The sequence below is a fragment of the Gymnodraco acuticeps genome, unplaced genomic scaffold, assembly GCF_902827175.1.
Source record: "Gymnodraco acuticeps unplaced genomic scaffold, fGymAcu1.1, whole genome shotgun sequence".
Classification (NCBI taxonomy): Eukaryota; Metazoa; Chordata; class Actinopteri; order Perciformes; family Bathydraconidae; genus Gymnodraco; species Gymnodraco acuticeps.
Genome location: NW_022989867.1, coordinates 431,938 through 444,738, shown reverse-complemented (window position 1 = coordinate 444,738; position 12,801 = coordinate 431,938). Strand labels below are relative to the sequence as shown.

General features: G+C 41.1%; 1 protein-coding gene across 1 annotated transcript in view; it reads right to left on the bottom strand.

Moving 5' to 3' along the window:
- Window positions 1-12,801, bottom strand: part of lrp5 (low density lipoprotein receptor-related protein 5) — an 84,777-nt gene that overhangs the window by 18,925 nt on the left and 53,051 nt on the right. Inside the window, exons 12-18 of the mRNA XM_034196256.1 lie at window positions 9,404-9,620; window positions 9,168-9,321; window positions 7,485-7,620; window positions 7,028-7,272; window positions 4,614-4,798; window positions 1,135-1,283; window positions 456-633 (exon numbers count right to left, since the gene is read on the bottom strand). Of these exons, the coding sequence (XP_034052147.1) occupies window positions 456-633; window positions 1,135-1,283; window positions 4,614-4,798; window positions 7,028-7,272; window positions 7,485-7,620; window positions 9,168-9,321; window positions 9,404-9,620 (1,264 nt within the window). The remainder of the gene's footprint in view (window positions 1-455; window positions 634-1,134; window positions 1,284-4,613; window positions 4,799-7,027; window positions 7,273-7,484; window positions 7,621-9,167; window positions 9,322-9,403; window positions 9,621-12,801) is intronic.

The window sequence follows — 12,801 nt, the reverse complement described above, 5'->3', positions numbered from 1 at the left end:
TAAAATAAATACATATATAAAATTTTCACTTATGCTTATATTTTACACTTAGAAAGGTTTGGCTCAGTTGAAGCCAACGCAGAAGCACCAACAATAATTTGCCTTATTTAAAGCTAATGTACTTAGGATTTTTTCTTGTTTAAAATTGTATCCGGTCACTTTGGATAAAAGCATAAACTAAATCAAATGTAATGCAATGTGTGTGTTGACCTTTGCATAGTGTTCGCCAGCTGTTTGGCAAGAGGCAACTGAGGTTATTTACTTAACCTAGTATTTTATTTCTGTTGCAAACTCTCTGCAATTATTTGAATCACAGATTTAGTTTGAGAACAGCAGTTCTGTATTTTACTGACCATTTCAACTGACACTTGGAGTAGACTTATTAAAGGAGGGGATGTTTCTTTCCCGTATTTACAGACAGAAAACATGCTTGAGTTTCTCTCGTCTTTACTTACAGCTGCAGTTCCGTCCGTCAGGGTTCAGAGTGTAGTGGGAGGCGCAGCGGCACTGGGCCCCAGCGGGCGTGGCCAGGCAGAGATGGGCACAGTTACCGTTGTTATGGGAACACTCGTTGGTGCCCTCCTGACGGGAGGAGTGGAACACCAGGATGTCCAGCATCAGCTCCAGCTGGCCCTGAGGACAGTGAGGGAACAACCGTGAATGCCTTAAATATAGTGGTGGGAAGTAACAAGGTACATTTACTCAAGTACCATACTTAAGTACTATTTAGACATAATTGTATCTTATTTGAGTATTTCAATGTTATGTTCTATAATTTGACTCCACAACATTTTGGAAGCAAATATTATACTTTTTAGTCCATTACATTTGTTAACACTGAAACTACTAATTACAGAACTGTACTACTAATATATAAATACTACTACTAAAATTGGCTCCTCATTAACACATTACTAAATCAAAAAGATCTTCCATGTGTTTGTTAGTGATAAAAAACAGGATAATATAATATTCTATGATCATATAATACTAAAGTACTTTTCCAGCAAAAACATTCCCCTCATATAAAATTAACAACCCAACTGTTCAAGTGTGTCCCCCAGATTTTAAATAAAATTTTTGAAAGAGCACGTAATCAGCAAATAATGGTAAAAGACATATTTAAGCTAATACCTGCAGCACCACAGTGCGGTTGAGTCCACTGCGTTTGTCTGCCCGCTCGATACTGCGCAGGTTAAAATCGGTCCAGTAGATAAAGTCCCGGTACTGGGTGAGGCCGAAGGGGTGAGGCAGATCGTCCACGATGATCTCCCTCTGAAGCCCTGCACAACATACCACAACATGATTACACCTGCTCTTCAATATCAAAACATCAAGCAACACTTACATCATCCTTAGAGATTGGTATACACGTACACGTAGTTTATTTGTGTGTACAACATTACACGCAGCTAAACCATGTTTAACTGAGTTACCTCGTCAAAAAACAATGGGATTTATTGGATTATTATGGCAGAAAATAATATCAGTGGTAAGGCAAGGCAAGGGAAGTTTATTTATATAGCACCTTTCAACACAAGGCAATTCAAAGTGCTTTACAAAAATTAAAGACATTCAGAAAATGGCATTTAAAAACAGTCATTAAAAAGCAAAGATAATAAAATAAACATTAAAAGAAAAAAATGCATGAATAAAAGTTACAGTGCAGTTTAAAATATGATCCTTTGCTCTTTACACTAATTTCTTGCCCTATTCTTCGTTTTTCTCCTTTCCGATAGGGTCCCTGACTCCTATTTTTAACACTTCGATAGGGTCCCTGACTCCTATTTTTAACACTTCGATAGGGTCCCCCTGACTCCTATTTTTAACACTTCGATAGGGTCCCTGACTCCTATTTTTAACACTTCGATAGGGTCCCTGACTCCTATTTTTAACACTTCGATAGGGTCCCTGACTCCTATTTTTAACACTTCGATAGGGTCCCTGACTCCTATTTTTAACACTTCGATAGGGTCCCCAACTCCTATTTTTAACACTTCGATAGGGTCCCCCTGACTCCTATTTTTAACACTTCGATAGGGTCCCAGACTCCTATTTTTAACACTTTGATAGGGTCCCCCTGACTCCTATTTTTAACACTTCAATAGGGTCCCCCTGACTCCTATTTTTAACACTTCGATAGGGTCCCCGACTCCTATTTTTAACACTTCGATAGGGTCCCTGACTCCTATTTTTAACACTTCGATAGGGTCCCCGACTCCTATTTTTAACACTTCGATAGGGTCCCCCTGACTCCTATTTTTAACAATTCGATAGGGTCCCAGACTCCTATTTTTAACACTTTGATAGGGTCCCCCTGACTCCTATTTTTAACACTTCAATAGGGTCCCCCTGACTCCTATTTTTAACACTTTGATAGGGTCCCCCTGACTCCTATTTTTAACACTTTGATAGGGTCCCCCTGACTCCTATTTTTAACACCTCAATAGGGTCTCCCCGACTCATATTTTGAACACTTCGATAGGGTCCCCGACTCATATTTTGAATACTTCGATAGGGTCCCCGACTCATATTTTGAACACTTTGATAGGGTCCCCCTGACTCCTATTTTTAACACTTCAATAGGGTCCCCCTGACTCATATTTTGAACACTTCGATAGGGTCCCCCTGACTCCTATTTTGAACACTTCGATAGGGTCCCCGACTCATATTTTTAACACTTCGATAGGGTCCTCCTGACTCCTATTTTTAACACTTCTTAGGGTCCCGGACACCTAAACCATGTGCACAATTGTTAAAAGCAGCGGCAAAAATAAAAGTCTTTAGCCTGGATTTAAAAGTAGTAAGAGACGAGTTGCAGCGGACCTGCAGGTTTCTGTTGAAAAACAACTTTTTCAATGATTTTACCTAAAAATGGGAGGTTTGATATGGGCCTGTAATTGTTCATTACTGAAGCATCTAGATTATTCTTTTTTAAGAGCGGTTTAATGACTGCAGTTTTCAGTCATTAAACCGCTGAACATGTTTTGTTTAGCAGGATAATCTCTACATTTTAACATAGTTGTGTGATAATTGAAGCGTAAATGTTATCTTCAGAAGTAAAGCGATTTTGTTAGGCTAAAAACTAACTACATCATGTTCGCATCACTGCATGTCACCACCGCTATGTGGATAAAACAATTAAACCATTCCTTGAGGTATTTTATTTCTTGCAAGAAAGTTCAGTCAGTCCTACAGAGAGCATACAGTCAGCAGAGTGAAAGACGAGGAGTAGAGTTTGCGTTGCATATTTAAACGCAGACAGGAGAAAAGGGCGGTTAAGCTCCTGTCACACTGTCCCGAAATTGACACCAGATGGACACACGATAAAGGAAATGTTCAAATTCGGCTCTGATTGTAACAACATTGGGCTATTCGTGAGGGCATCTTAAGCCATCGTATGACCGCCGGTGGAGTTTCTCAGCAACTTCGTGAGCGGTGGCAAAATCTTTGGCATGCCAAAAAATTGCCGAAGGTTAATTTTCGTGTTGAATTTGTGTGTCCATTTTGCCCTTCGTAAGGCCAGCGTGAGGGCATCTTGTCAAATCGTGTCATCTTCGTCTTTACTTCGTGTGATCATCGGTGCCATCGGGCATTTTTCGCCTCACGAAGACAATACGAAGGAAACAAGAAGCTGCCCGATTGTCTTAGGAAGGCAACACGACTACGTGAAGCCCTCGCAATGCCATCGTGTAGCCATCGTATTATAGTACGATGACATCGAGATTGCATTTATTGCACAACAAAATCATGTAAACATATTATGCAAATAACCCAATTTGTGTTCTGTGAAACTGAAAAGGATATTACATTGTTTTTGTTACTTTCGTTGCAGTTGTATGTCTTAAATATAATTTAGGTTAACTTCCTGTTTTATTTAGATGATTTTATTTTGAAGGCGAGTTTACGCTGTTGACAGGAAGTTGTTGTTGCTATGGAAACAACATGAAGGAGATAAGTAATATCTTCTAATCTACATATAAAGACGGAGAAAGTAAAGAATGTTAGAAAATGTTAGCACCCCCCGAAGAGGCACAAGCTCTTACATTGAGTCTGGATACATTCTAAATCATCAGTAAAGTCTACGACCATATTTTTGTGTGTGGTTCGGGTGCCATCGTGTGGCCTTCGGTAGGCATCGTACTTGCTTCGGCTGTTGCTTGGCTGTTGACCAAGTTCGGGGCCATCTTCGTGCGAAATTCACAATTCCATATTCGTGTGTCCATCTGGTGTCAATTTCGGGACAGTGTGACGTGGGCTTAAAGCTTAGCGATTATGAAAGGAGAATTCTGGAAGTTAGGGAGGCAGTATCAGGAAGTTCTCAGCTCAACAGAAGTTGAAGGTCGTACTGTTGGTGCACATAGAGTGTAACTAACAACATTGCAACAAATCTTCTTGAGAAGAACATTTCTTTGTGTCAATTGTTTTTAGTGACAAGCTGACACAAAAATCTAGAGTGAGGTCATGAGGCAGAGGTGTGTGTGTATGTGTGTGTGTGTGTGTGTGTGTGTGTGTGTGTGTGTGTGTGTGTGTGTGAGGGTGTGTGTGTATGTGTGTGTGAGGGTGTGTGTGTATGTGTGTGTGTGTGTCTGTGTGTGTGTGTGTGTCCACACCTTGCATGTTGGTGCTTTCGATCATGCATGTGTCGAGGTCGGTCCAGTACAGTCGATGGTCCACATAGTCGATGGTGAGCCCGTTGGCCCGGCCCACTTTATCCACCAGAGTTGTGATGGTGCTGCCGTCCATGTAGGCTCTGGCTATCCGAGGCCGACCCCCCCACTCCGTCCAGTACATGAAGCTGCAGAGACAAAACTGGTTCAGCATGGGACACACGCACAAGCTATTTATCATCAAAGTTATTGTGGTTCTTCTTTCCAATACTGGGTTGTTCATGCTCAGCTCTCTGAATATATTTTGCACATGTCTGCACAGACTAGACTTAGACATACTTTATTGTCATTTCAACAAGACACAGAGTGTACTATTAAAACCAAATTTCATTGTACTGGCTTACAGGAGCAGGACAATATAAAAACTTTCTAAAATTGTACATATAAATAAATAATAGCGACGTGGTGCTGATCAAATTAAAGATAAAGTGTGCGTTTAAAATATAAAGACTTACTATACATATAAATAAAATAGACATATTATATAGAAAATATGTGCGCAACAACAGCCCTCCACTTTAAAATATAATACACTGTACTCTGTCATATATTCATTATCCTAAGTTTTTTTGTTTATTTTGTATATTTAAATTAGGTGTATATACTTGTCTATAGTCTTTTTTTTTTAATGCTAAATAGTTTCTTAAAAATACTTTATTTTTATTATTGTTATATTCTTGACCTACTCTCACAACTTTTTACACCATAATACACCAAAGCAAATTGTATGTTTAAACGTACCTGGCAATAAACTTGATTTTGATTCTGATTTGTATCCGTTACAATATTTATTGGATCATCTAAAGCAGGAGTTGAACCGGTTTCCACTTTGTATCTTTTGTTTGGTTAAGTTCTGTGTAAGAACACATCTTTGTTGTCTTTATTAATGAGTGAGCATGGTATGTGGTCATAAAATGACATCGGACGCCTCCAGGCACGAGTGTTGACAGCTCTGTGCCGTGACATCATTAAGATACCACCGGTGAATTTAACACGCTGGCACAGGACTTACCGCTCACACACACCACACACACACACACACACACACACACACACACACACACACACACACACACACACACACACACACACACACACACACACACACACACACACACACACACACACACACACACACACACACACACACACACACACACACACACACACACACACACACACACACACACACACACACACACACACACACACACACACACACACACACACACACACACACACACACACACACACACACACACACACACACACACACACACACACACACAGTGTGTCTTGGGGTGTTTTGGCCAGGGATGAACAGAGATCAACAAACAGCTATAAGAGCGTCCTCCCTCTCTCAGCTGGAGGTGAAGGGGGAGGGAGGGAGGGACTATGGCTGGTGTACCTACATACCAACAGTGTGACATGGCTCCACTCTCACTCCCTCACACAGAGTGAGGAGACACGCTACATGAAGTCATTGTTTGGCACCGCAGCCTTGACCCGGACCTCCAGCATCAAACAGGTGTCTCGCAGTGACTCACCTCCACACACTGCTAGAGATAAACTGCTGAGCTGCAGATTTTGTTTGCAATAAACTCCATCTCATACACTCGCATGTAATGGAAGTAAACATTCATGTGTGGATGTCCAGTAGGTTAGACTGCTTTAATGCTCTTTTTGCATGACTTGGAACAAATAAACTACAGCTAATTCAGGACTCCACAGTTAGGCTTAACAAAAACAAGAAAAAGAGAGCGCATTTCTCCCTTATGAGCTACACTGCACTGGCCTCCTGTTTCTTGTAGAATTCATCTAAAATCATTCTATCTGTATACAAAGCTCTTAATTGGTGTGGCACCTTCTTCTCTCACTAATTCTCTTTTCGACTGATTCTATAAGTCCCTGAAAAAAGAATTGGGGAATCGGCTCCCAAACTTTGTAACACCATACCAGGAAATATGAGAGTGCTACTTTAGCGGACATTTTTAAACGACAGCTTTGAATTAGCAATATTTTCCTTTTTTTAGTCTTTATTTTAATTGTTTCTTTATTATTCTTAGATAATTATCTTTTTTATTTAGATGTTTTTTTAAAAAAAATTTTAGATTACTTCTACTGAGTTGGTAATCTGTTGTTAGGTTTCAAATGACTTTATCTCAATAATTCTGTTGCCCATGTAACCTTATTGTAATGATGTATTTATGTAGACATGCTGCATGTGTGCTCATATGCTTTTATTAATATTGAAAAGAAAAAAGATATAAGGGACGCCAAGTGCTCAGGCTGTAGAATTTCCATTAAATCCCACTCATATGTGGAGCAGCTTTTACACATGATGGTTGTGTTCCTACCCGTTGGCTGGGTCCAGGGCGAGGGAGCGAGGGTTGTCCAGCGAGCGCGGGTTATCCAGGTCCTTACAGACCAGAACCTGCCGATACTGTCCGTCCAGCCGGGCCACCTCGATGCGGTTAGTGCCAGTGTCAGCCCAGTAGATGTTACGACCCATCCAGTCAACCGCCATGCCTTCTGGGTAATCCAGCCCGAACTCTATGACATGTTCGACAGAGCTGCCATTCATGTACGCTCTGCTGATAGTCTGAGAGGAAGAGAACGGAGTACGTGATTAATTAACAAAGTTCCAAATAATCAACTGTTTAATTGAAGAATGGAAAGTAAACAACAAACATAACATGTGTTCTGACTATAATACTTAACAAATACATTATACAACGCTATTCATTTTTAATACAATCTCGTAAATCAAACAGTATTTGTGTTAAACCTAAACTTCACGTTTCTCCCGCTCACCTTGGCCTGTATGTCCGTCCAGTAGATTCTCCTCTCAGAGACATCAAAGTCCAGAGCAGAGGCCTCTTTCACTCCCGTCAGAGGGATGGCCACGTCGTTGCTGTTAGTACCCAAAGAGATACTCCTGATGTTGTCCCTGAAAAAAAAAACATTTGGCAATTTGAATGCCAAAGACCTCGACTAAACGACAGAGGCGTGCTAAGAATTCCAAACTAAAACAGTTTTGAGATTCAGAAAAAAATAGATTTGAAACCAAGGCAAGATTTATACAATGAAGGAATTAAAGACACAAAAACAAAAGTGTAGCTTCAATATTCTTCAACATGTACCCATGTAAGCATGCTGTTAGTAGAGCTGCTTCACACAGGCACAATAATACAAATTGTATCTTAATTGCAATATGGAGTAAACGCAATTAGTTATATTTTCAAAATCGTGCCGCCCTAACAGTCAGGTGCATAAAACACAAGTCTAGACATGTATTGGTGCAAGTCAAATTAAAGCTGATAACAAATGGGTGTAAATGGATACTGGATTACTAAAGAAGGGGTGTTTTGGTTTGGACATCGATGTGCATTAGAGGAACAACAGAAAAACACATGTGCCTGTGTAGACAAGTTGTAATAATCACAACTGCTGGCACAGAACAAGACAAGTATGAGTGGAAAGCACCAGACCAGGGCCGGTGTCAGTGTGAGATAATACAAATAAGAAGAGATTGAGAGGGAGATGCCAATGGTAGTCAAACTATGTTGTTCGGTGTTGTCCCCACCCTTGACATTGTTATTTGATTTTTAATAGGGATGCTCCAGTTACACATTTCTCAGCCAATGTTTTTCTGTTTATTTGTTTCCAAATGATTCCACTTTTTTAACATGAAAACAAATACAAAATATAAACTCTCTTTCAGCCCTTCATCACACTAACCTTAAATGAGCACACATTTCCCCAAACCTTTTGTGGTCAATTACTTACTCAATTAGATAGCCTATATTACAAATATGGAATGTTTTTATATGCATTTATAAGGGCATGGAGTATAAATATAAACAGCCTGTGGGCTCACTTTTTATGTCAACACACACAAAGTGGATGAGAGATTTTGTTTCCCTGCAGTCAATGCGGATGCCCCTTTTACCCATTAGGCATCGTCAAATATTAACAAATACATTTGACAAAGGTAGATTTTGTTTGTCTGCCTCGAATAGACAAACTTGTTGGCAAAGACTTCTGCACTCTGCTGCTAATCTGCAGACTGAAACAGCAGCGCCACTTCATAAAATCTTTGAAATTACAAAACATTTTTCTCAGGGAAATGATCAGAAATGGGCACAACCCTCTGAAAGTTGGATTTTATTTAACACTCCAGAAAAACCTTGCTATAAGGTTATAGCGAGATCGCCTCAAAGAGAGGATGGAGGAGATGTGTTGTGAATGACTTAAACTGGGAATGCTTTAAAAAGTCAGATGGCCCAGAAAAACAGATTAACATCGGCTGCTCACAATGGCGCATGTCAATTTAAAAATAGGGCTAACATCGGCCAATGTTTGGCTGATGTGAATCCCTAGTTTTCACACATATTTTGTTATGTATATGGCCAACTTGAATGGCTCATTTAGCAGGAACAGTACAACAGCAAGCTGATCTGTTCAGCTCCACTGCAGGCTGACGGGTAGGCGTACCTGTTGGTGAAGAGCAAGAAGGCCTCCGGCACCACGCAGGTCTGCAGGTCCGACAGCAGCTCCATCCCCATGGGACAGGCACAGTTGACCGCCTGCCGACACCAGAAACACAGGTGGCTGCACCCGCCGTTATCCTCCGCACAGCCATTCGTACCTGCATTTAAGAAGGGAACGTTTTAACAACTATTTCATTCCGTTTCTACTCTTATTTTCAGTCTGAAACCTGTCCTCCTTACCATATGTCTCCGTCACTTTAGTGGCCTTCAGGCCCATTAAGTCTGGCAGCTGATCGATGATGATCTCCCGCACAGCCGTGACTTTGTGCACCCTCTCGATGCTGCGCCTCTGCCAGTCAGTCCAGTAGATGTAGTCGCCCAGCAGAGTAAAACCAAAGATGTGAGGCAGCTTGTCCTCCAGCAGAATATGTCTGTTACTGCCGTCCACATTGATCACCTGAGAAGCAACAGAAAGAGAAAACTTTAGGAGACTTTTCTCAAGGATAGAGTTCATATTTATACTCATTCTTACACTCTTACATTCTTAAAGACAGCTATGAGAGATTATGATTTGATTTGAACAATTGTAAGGAAAAAAACAGGTCCTCTAATGTCCCAAAGACTGTGGTGACAACTTTACTGAATTGTCCTTGAGCAGTAAACCTAATCTACCAGCTCAATGGTTGCTATTCTGTGGCTGACTTGACCTTTGACCTCCGGGGAGGAGACCTTTCCATCCAGAGAGTAATAAAGTGCACATATGATACAGAGACTGTGAAAGAGAAGTGCAGGAGGAAACAGGATGGAGAGAAATATTGACTGGTGAGGTAGAAATCAGAAAACAGGAATATCCACAGGAAGGTATGTGTCCAAATGTGACCAAAATGGAAACACGAGCTGAGGAGTGATTTTCAGCAGAAAGGGGAATTCCATTCATTTGACCAATAACATATTTCTTTCTCTGCCAAGAATGGCCTATGTGAAAACCAGCTAAAAGTTCATCTTCACCGGTGTGTCGACCGAGAGGGACTTTTATGACCGAGAGAGCTCAGATTGACGAGTAGCATTTAGAAAAATGTTTCAAGGGGTCACTAAAAAGTGAAGCAAACATACATTATCATTTCTATTCTGTACATCCTAAATTCCTTTCCTAGTCTCCTTCCAGAAGGAGAAAAGGAAAGGACACCAGGAGAGACTCTACCCCAGAGTCCTGCACGGGTCTGATTTTCAAGACCCGCTCCCGCCCGCGACGTGCAATACCGAACCCGCACATATTGCCAATTAGTTCCGCAAACCGACCCGTCGGCACAAGATCCGCAAACCGACCCGAACCCGCATATCATAAGCAGTGAACACATGCAATTATTAACACACGCAGTTGCGGCTCAAAAAGCGTGGGATGTTGGTTATTTTCTCCATATAGGATGACACCAAAAGCCTCCCAGCCGTTGGATTTCGCTCTTGAGGAAGAGAGATTGACAATGCTGTATTCTCCGAGCTTCACCTCAGCCATTTTGAATGTGGCGCGCTCAGCAGCAGATTGATGCGCTGCAGAGGTTATGATTATGCGCGGTCCCGCGGGAGAGAGGTCTGAGGATTTAAACATTAAATTAAATGATTTGTAATATATGTATTATGCAACACCCGCGACCCGACCCGCATCTTCTTTGTTTTACCCAGAACCGAACCCGGAACAAAAATACCACCCGCGAATCACTTTTTTTGCGGTACCCGACCCGATGCAAGACTCAGCTCTACCCTCGCATGAATACGTTAATTCAATAATATTATAGCCTTTTTAACTTGTTTAGCCTACTACTATACTTAAAAAGGGCACATACTATATATGATTCAGTATACAGTATACTTTCAGTTATACTTTCTGCACAATAGAAGCTGATTGGCAAACATCCTGTCCCTATTGAAGCAGTTGAAAACTTGACTTAGATCCAATGAAATATGATTGATGAATGCTGTTGGAACAGTGCCACACAAGGTGCTCAGACAGCTGAAGGGCAGAACGTTGGTCCAACCTATGAATACAAATGTAGCTGTAGGGTCCTGCCATGGTTTGCACTTTATTGCTGCTGTGTGTCACACCTCTCTTAACCTTTGGCTGGTGAACAACTTTCCAGATTGACCAGAACATCAAGAGAACAATTTCCCTACTTTACAAGACATTTTTTGTACACACTGCAAGTCAGCAAAATGCAAGGACATTGCTCCTTTCAACCAAACTTTTCATGTTCCTGATGAGTAGGTACCATGTCATCTTCCACTTTATAGAGTTATATAAAAGTATATATAAATATAGTCAGCTCTTTAACAATCAAAAACACTTCTTTATGGCTGTCATTAGCAGGACAGGAGGAGGACAGACAGCCTCGGCATGTCTCCAGGTGTCATTTATTAAACAAACTCTATCAACTGATCTCAGATCATAACGCAGAAGGAAACCTGGACAGAACAAAAGCTGCTACGTAAAAGTCCCATAATAAAAGTAATTTACAATATTTTGTCAAATTGCCATTACCATTGTCAGTAACAGATGAGTGTGTGTGTTTGTGTGTGTGCATGTGTATATTGGTCACAAGGCATCTATTACTAGACCGCTGAAAACTGATACTGGCACTTCTGCCAACAAACCCCCCGCTGTGTGTGTGTGTGTGTGTGTGTGTGTGTGTGTGTGTGTGTTGGTGTGTGTGTGTGTGTGTGTGTGTGTGTGTGTGTGTGTGTGTGTGTGTGTGTGTGTGTGTGTGTGTGTGGCTGTGAGTATGCATGTTTCTACGAGCCGAAAGTGAGAGCTGCAATTGACAAGGCTGCAATTAGAACTTGTGTCCAGCCCTCCTCCTCACCGCCTGTGCTATTACTGGACTGGCGTCGACTGAAATAGACACACGCTTTTATTTTAGACACACTACAGTCATCTGCAGCCCCTGTGAGGGTGTGTGTGTGTGTGTGTGTGTGTGTGTGTGTGTGTGCATTCTTCAGCGTGCCATTCCAGAGATTTAGAAATGGGAGGAATTCTGCTGGACGTTTTGAGACAGTACAAATAGATACATGAATACAGTATGCTTAGTGCGGTGCGGGGTATAGCAGGGAAATGATGCCAGCATTTGGATGATAACAGGCTTTTCTTAAGTGAAAGCACAAGGAAAGAAAGAGTGATTCTTACACGTGGTGAAATCCCAGGCCAATCTATGAAATGGAAGTGTGTTTATCTGTGTGTCTGTGGCCTGGTACATGCAGTATGAGGGTATAAGGCCATGTTTGGACTGAGCAAAGGGCTGATTTGGCTGCAATGCAAGGCAGCATCATCCAATCAAAGCGGGCAGTCAAAAGAAGGCGAGGTATATATTCAGATTTTTAAATATTTAGAAACGGGACATTTAAAAAAGGAAGGGAGGAAGGAAGGTGTATATTAGTAATTCATTTGACTGATCAGATAATGTCACCATGTTACATGTGTCATTATGCATCACCACATTATGCCTGTGGGGTACACTGAACTTGTTTGTTGTTTCATTTCAGTCTCTATGATTTCTATGATCTACCACATTTTGTTTGTATACATTTGTATTTGTTTAACTCTAAAATGGTGCAACTGTCACCAAACCTTATTTCCTCAGGATAAATAA